At 50.0% G+C, this 7,500-nt stretch overlaps 1 protein-coding gene across 1 annotated transcript in view; it reads left to right on the top strand.

The window, feature by feature from the left end:
• The window catches only part of igsf3 (immunoglobulin superfamily, member 3), a 185,102-nt gene that overhangs the window by 31,781 nt on the left and 145,821 nt on the right, over window positions 1-7,500 (top strand). The window contains exon 2 of the mRNA XM_062534772.1: window positions 7,424-7,500. This exon is cut by the window's right edge and continues 310 nt beyond it. Coding sequence (XP_062390756.1) covers window positions 7,424-7,500 — 77 coding nt within the window. The remainder of the gene's footprint in view (window positions 1-7,423) is intronic.

Here is a 7,500-nt window from a genome sequence, read left to right as displayed (position 1 = left end):
TTATATATGTTTGTGTGTGTGTGTAATATGAAAACACACGCACACACGCACACGCACACACACACACACACACACACACACACACCTTTGTTTAGCCATTGGTAATATCTATAATTTACAGCTGCTGTCATGACAGTGCTATGTAGAGTAATGATGGAAAGACAAGGTTCTTATGAGTCTGGTATCCGCTACAACACAGGCACACACACACACACACACACACACACACACGGGAGTGCTGGGCCTGGTTAACACTTGGGACAGACAACACGCAGTGCAATTAAAGCAAAACAAACAGCTCTGCCAGGACCGGTTTGCCTCCGCCTGATGTAGTGATATTTCTCAGTGCTGTTTAAGGCAGCATAGCCTTGTCTTTCTGCTGACCTAGGATTAAATATCTCTCACACACACACACACACACACACACACACACACACATACGCACACATACACGCGCGCGCCCTCGATTTTTCTCTCTCTGTTCCCTCTGCCTTCCTCTCATCCTGCGATCTCTCTCTCTTTTTCTTCTCTCTCATCATTCTTCTCTCTCTCATTTTCGCCTCCATCACTCTTCCATTCTCTCACCATCACTCTCTTCCTCACCTACTTGTCTCTGTCCCTGTGTGTTATTCCCTCGTTCTTTATTGCTCTCTCTTTCTCTCACTCTATCTCGATCTCTCTCTATCTCTCTCTTTCTTTCTCTCGGTCCATCCACCCCCTTCCTCTCCTCTCTTAATCTCTCTCTCTCTCTCTCTTTCCATTGCTCCCTCCATCCCTCCCTCCCTCTGATTCCTCCTCTCTTCCATGCTTCACCCGGCTCTCTGCTCGTATGCACTCTCTGAACTCTCTCTCTCTCTCTCTCTCTCTATCCTTCCCTCGCATGCTCTCTCTCTCTCTCTCTCTCTCTCTCCTTCTCTTTTTCACCAACTCTTTCTCTCTCCCACTCTCTCTTGGCTGTATTCCTCCTCAGTCTCTCCATCCCTATGTGGCTCTCTACCATCTTTCATTGTATCCCCTCTCTGTGCTCATTTCTCTCTCTCTCTCTCTCTCTTTCCCCCTCCCTCTGTTCTTCCCTCTCTCCCTCTCTCCCTCCCTCCCTCCATACCTCTCTGCAGCAGCAGGCACTGCAGTAGGATCTCTGTGCTTGGCTAGATGGAGCTTACACCTTCTGCAGTGTATGTGTGTGTGTGTGTGTGTGTGGGTGTGGGTGTGTGTACTTGTGCACGCAACCTTGATCACCTCTGAGAGAGTGAGTGTGTTTGTGTGTGTGTATAAACGAGCCGTGTGTGTGTGTATGAGAAGGGGGTCTACTACAGGTGACTGATGAAGTGACAGAAAGGCTTCTATGGTCAGTAGTCTGTGTGCTGGTGTGTGTGTGTGTGTGTGTATGTGTGTATGTGTGAGTGTGTGTGTGTGTGAGGAATGAGTACCTGTGTGCTGTAGCAGGCCCTGCGGGGGGAGAGGGCGGGGGGCGTTAACACGTGTCGGGGGAATGTTGGCTACACGCCTGTCGGTTCCTGAAGTCCACAGCTGACTGATCTCCTGTACAGGACTCTAGTCTGCACCTGCACCGACTGCAGACAAGACTCACCATGTTCAAATATACATACACACACACACACACACACACACACACACAGACGAGCCTCACATCACCACGGCCTGCTTTAAAAGGCTGTGATTAAGTAAGTAAGTAAAGTCTCTGAGTCGATGGCACCGACTCTGGAGAACAGCCATTCCAAATGCAGTCTGGTCCAAACCGGACTTGGTTCTGTGCCTGCAGCGGATTAGAAGCTATTTGGTGTGAAGTTCTCTTTTAAAGATAGGGACAAAATGTGGGATATGAAAACCTCTTGTGTCCTCTTTCTCAAACTTGCTCACTCACTCATGCGCGCGCGCACACACACACACACACACACACACACACACACACACACACACACACACACACACACACACACACACACTCGATATACACACACGCAACTTAAGAGGAAGGCACATTCTCTGGGGAATGTGGAGAATTGCACAAAGCCAAAAGCAGCAGACACTGTTTTTTTGCCCACGCTCTGCGTTTGCTCGTGCCGGAAGAGACGGTGGCGTTTGGCTTTAAACACTCAGTATTTAGCGTGTGATCCATATTTAATGCCCTCAGCGAGGCGGGGGACTCTCCCAATGGCCCTCTGTAAAAAAACCCTAAAAAACACACACACTCTCATGCGGAAGAGTGCTCCAGAAATGACAGCTATGGCTTTGGCTGGCCCCTGATCTTGCCGGGGAACACTGAACCAACGCCGGCCCAGATTCGGGCCAGTTATGGGCAGGATTCAGATGAGATACGGACTGGATCTGTTCCAGGCTCTGAACTAGCTGAGCATGAAGGCAGCTGCCACCCCCATCCCCAGCCTTGAAGCCACCCATAGGCAACTACATAATGGCCACCATGACCTGTAGCCAAGGAGCCAGGCCTCTCTGTAATGGCGGCCCGAAGACACACCCTGGATACAGGACTCCAGACACAGGCCACTTCTCTCAGAGGATGGACTCGAGTGCTAGAAGCATCCAGAAAGGAAAGGACCTACTGCTACACTACTCACAAAAAAGTCAGGGATATCTGGCTTTACGGGTGAAATGTAATGTTTCAGAACAGAAAGTGCTGAAACATTGAACTGCTGGACATGACATTCAAAGATTTAGAGAAGGTCACATTAAGTTCATCTGTAAAATTTATAGTGGATCTTAGACTCATCCTGAAATTTCATCCGAAAGCCGAATATCCCCGACTTTATTGTAAGTAGTGTGTGATGTGGACCCACATGAACCAAACTCCCACATATCTCCCGAGACAAAGGCAAATGACGACCATCGCTTGATTGGTCGGTCCGCGGGTCGACGGCGCCACAGATTGTTCTGATGACTCACCGATTGATTGATAGATTTGTCATGCTTGTTTACGGAGCCCTTTTTAAATGCCTCTGTGGGAGTTTGTGCATTCTGCTTGCTTTGATGCCATATGGTTCATCAGTAGCAGTTTAATTCAGTCATTATGAGTAGGCTGCAGCTCAGAGCGATCACAGGCGTACGCTCGACGAGCGCGCCGCGCGCGTCCGTGTCCGATTTAGCGCCGGCGCTGTCTCTGTCGTCTGGAATAGACGCCTCAAGATCCACGACGATATTATGAACGACATGATAAAACAAATATATGATGAAAAGACAGCTCTCCATTCACTCTCACCTCGTGTTTGTTTAGGACAAAAAAAAACAATGCATTTGTTTACTAATTTAATTTTACTCCTAAGTAATATAAAACAACACAAAGCCTCAAGGATGATACTGGCTTACAATGTTGTTGTTGTCTTTTGAGAGCCCAAAATAATAGTTTTGGTTTCGCCAGCTCTTGAAGCTCTGTTGCCTCGGCCACAGGTGCACAATACACACACACACACACACACACACACACACACACACACACACACACTCCATCAGCTCCCTCAGTGGTCTCAGGTGGTTTTCATGCTAACATTGACTTTCTATGTCACGCCAGTGCACATCCCGGCAATTTATAATACAATGTAGCAAGGCTCTCCACGCACAGCCCTGGAGAATGGAGACTATTACATTTTGGAACAGAGAAAAAATAAAGTGCCCAACCGCTGTGGCTGCAATGGGAATAGTGTGTGTTGTTGAGTGGTGTGTGTGTGTGTGTGTTGAGTGGTGTTTTTGCCTGACACAGGTATAATGGCTTTGCCCTCTGGGCAAGCTCTGTGCCTTCGGCATGTCCCATTGTTTTTGTTATTATTTACTTTGGCAGGGACGTGTTAGCCTAAGATGAGCTGTCAGGGCGGGTGTGTGTGTGTGTGTGTGTGTCGAGCATGACATGAGGCCTCTGCAGCTGGTGCTGTGTGTGTGTGTCAGACACTGTGACACACACACACAAACACACACTAGCACACAAAGGGGAAGAGGAGAGATGGAGTGGAGATAGGTAAGCATGTGGAGGTTTGCCTTTTGGAAATGGAGAAATTGTATGCAGACACACACACACACACACACACACACACACACACACACACAGTGTATATTTGTGTGTGTGTGTGTGTGTGAGAGAGAGAGAGCAAGACAGGTAGAGGGAGAGGGAAAAGATGCTGAGGAAAGAAATGAAGAAAAATGGAGAGAGTGAGCGGGTAGTTTTTGAGGAACGAGCCTGGAGGAATCTGCTCCTCTTCTCTCATCTGACCTTGGCCTATCTGAAACACCTCTCTGTCCTCTTCAGATGGACACGATGACCGCTCCCAGTATCCACACCTCCATCTCTCCCTCCCTCTCTCTCTCTCTCTCTCTCTCTCTCTCTCTCTCTCTTCCGTCCTCTCACTGTCCTCCCTCTGTCTCTTTCTTTCCCTGGCTGACAGGAGCCCATCTGCTGCATCTGGTGATGGTGCCGTCGGCAGGCAAACCACCGACACACACACACACACACACACACGGTGTGGGCACCATAAGGGAGTGGTGCTTTGAGTGTCAGCTCTGCCCCACAGGGACTCTGATAAGTTCAGGCCGTGTGTGTGTGTGTGTGTGTTTGTGTGTGTGAGAAAGAGACAGGAGAGATAGTGCCTCAATATCTCCTGCATGTTGGAATTGCATCGCTGCGAGGTGCTTCGTTTGCTCAAAACTTTCCGTAGATGAGATTCAATCTGCAATCATACGTGCAGCATACATGCACACACACCCTCTCACTTACTCACTAGACCCCCACCCCACTCCTGCCCACCCAGTATATGCCCATACATGCGCTGACGCAGACATAATAAACACACACACACACACACACACATGCTCTCTCGTGCACATACTTCACGCACTTCATGCACGCCAGCACACACACACACACACACACACACACACACACACACACACACACACACACACACACACACACACACACGCAAACACACACGCGCACACACACACACGCGTACGTACACACACACACACTCGCATACCTCCAGATGGGCCAGCCTTGCACTTTCAGCAGCTTGGAGAGTGGGACGGCAAAGCATTTTTATGACTCGTGTTTTTCCACGATTTAAGTCAACCTGTTCAATCTCCGCCGGCGCTCCTGTTCCCCCATAACGGCACCATTTGGTCCGCTGCTCCTGCCAGCTCTGACGGAGTAGACACCTCAGCCACGGCACCAGGCACCAGGCACCCCATCATACAGACTGGGGAGGAGAACGTGCATCAGCTACCCTCAGTTGAGTGGAGGGGTATCGTGCAGAAGAGGGCTGTAGAACGTGCATCAGCTACCCTCAGTTGAGTGGAGGGGTATCGTGCAGAAGAGGGCTGTAGAACGTGCATCAGTTACCCTCAGTTGAGTGGAGGGGTATCATACAGAAGAGGGCTATAGAACGCGCATCAGTTACCCTCAGCTGTGTGGAGGGGTATCATGCAGAAGAGGGCTGTAGAACGTGCATCAGTTACCCTCAGCTGTGTGGAGGGGTATCATGCAGAAGAGGGCTGTAGAACGTGCATCAGTTACCCTCAGTTGAGTGAGTGGGGGGGTAGCATACAGAAGAGGGCTACATCAGTTATCAGTTGAATGTGTGTATCAGTTGTGTGTGTGAGTATACATGCCACTCCCATGCCATTGTAAATGGAAGATAAAAATACAAGGTGTGTGTGTGTGTGTGTGTGTGTGTGTGTGTGTGTGTGTGTGTGTGTGTGTGTGTGTGTAGTGGTGGAGAGAGTGACCCGATTATAAAGGGTCTGTCAAGGCCACCTGCCTTTTCCAAAAATCAATCACAGTGATTCAAGTGCTTCACAGCGAGTGACAGACACCTGGACTAATTCTGAGTGCCTGAGTGTGTTTGTGTGTGTGCGTTCACCTGTGAGTGCATTTGTATGAGTTTGTGTGTGTGCGTTCACCTGTGAGTGCATTTGTATGAGTGTATGTGTGCGTGTGTGTGTGCACGCTTGCGTTTACCTGAAAGTGCATGTGCCTGTGAGTACACGCGTGTGTTCGTTCCTCTCCATTCTCTACCAAAGTTGACTCACCACAAGGGCGGTGTTTAATGCAGAGCTAGTGGAGAGTGTTCCCTCCCATGTGGAGCCTGCGTTGTGGAGGAGAGGAGAGGAGAGGAGAGGAGAAGAGAAGAGAGGAGGAATAAGAGGAGAGGAGAGGAGAGGAGAGGATGCACTCAGCCCCATAATGGCCCCGTAATGGGCTTCTGCATGGCCACGGCTCTTCAGGTCATGGACATGCTGCAAACAAAGCAGATACACACCCCAATTCAACTCAATCCCCTCCACACACACACACACACACACACACACACACCCCAACAAACGTGCGCACAGACTCGCACACACACACACACAGGCGCAAACGCATCCACCTCTATCTCTCCCCCACCGGCTGCAGGCCTGAATGAGCCCAATCAAACTGGAGAGGGTTGTGGAGAACGAGTGGAGAGATGAGATGGGGGAGTGGAGGGAGAAAATCAGTGAGGGAGAGCATTAGGGAGAGAGGGAGGGAGAGAGAGAGGGAGGGAGAGAGAAGGAGAGAGAAGGAAGGAGAGAGGGAGGGAGAGAAGGAATGAGAGAGGGAGAGAGAGAAGGAAGGAGAGAGGGAGAGAGAAAGGGAGGCCGGCTCACACACAGGGTGCTTGAGATGCGGTGGCCAAGGTGAAGGTGCAGTGTGTTGATGTGTTTCTAAATTAGATTTTTCCTCCATCCCGACAACTGTTTGTTTTTCTCTTCTCTGGTCTCTGGTCACCTTTCCACTCGTGCACTCCAGCTCTGTCGATAGTCCATTCATCTCTCTCTCTCTCTCTAACTCTCTCTCACTCTCTAACTCTCTCTCCATCTGTCTATCTTTTCATCTCGCTCCCTCGATCGGCATACGTCCATATCTTTCTTGACATCTCTTTACCGTTTGATTACATTTGCTGTTCAAATCACTAGTTTGGGAAAACGTACATTTGTTTTGCCAAAGCTAAACACCACGTTCTTTCTCTCTATATATCTCTTTATCCCCCCCTCCTCCCCTCCCTGTCTCTCTCTTTTCATCTCTGGCTGTAATACACGTGGGTCTAAGAAGATGTCTAGACTGTTGCCATGTACTGTATCATGTCTTTCAATGGGCCAGTGAAGCCATGCTTTGATGATTGATTTCAGTAACTCAATGTTAAACCTCTCTCTCTCTCCCTGCCCCTCTCTTACTCTTCCTCCCTCTCTCTCTCTCTCTCTCTCTCTTCCCTCTTCTTCCCTCTATCTCTCTCTCTCTTTCTCTCTCTCTCTCTCTCCCTCCCTCCCTCCCTCTCTCTCCCTCCCTCCCTCCCTCCCTCTCCCTCTCTCTCTCTCTCTCTCTCTCTCTCTCTCTCCCCCCTCTCCCCCCTCTCTCTCTCTCTCTCTTCCCTCTCTCCAGCGGGCCTGGCCCCCAGCTGGGCGAAGCGTGTGGTGACGGTGCAGAGCGGGCCCCTGGTGCGGGCGGAGGGCTCTCAC

Source organism: Sardina pilchardus, chromosome 4 (genome assembly GCF_963854185.1).
Source record: "Sardina pilchardus chromosome 4, fSarPil1.1, whole genome shotgun sequence".
NCBI lineage: Eukaryota > Metazoa > Chordata > Actinopteri > Clupeiformes > Clupeidae > Sardina > Sardina pilchardus.
The sequence above is the reverse complement of the archived record's forward strand: the minus strand, read 5'-3'. Positions and strand labels throughout refer to the sequence as shown.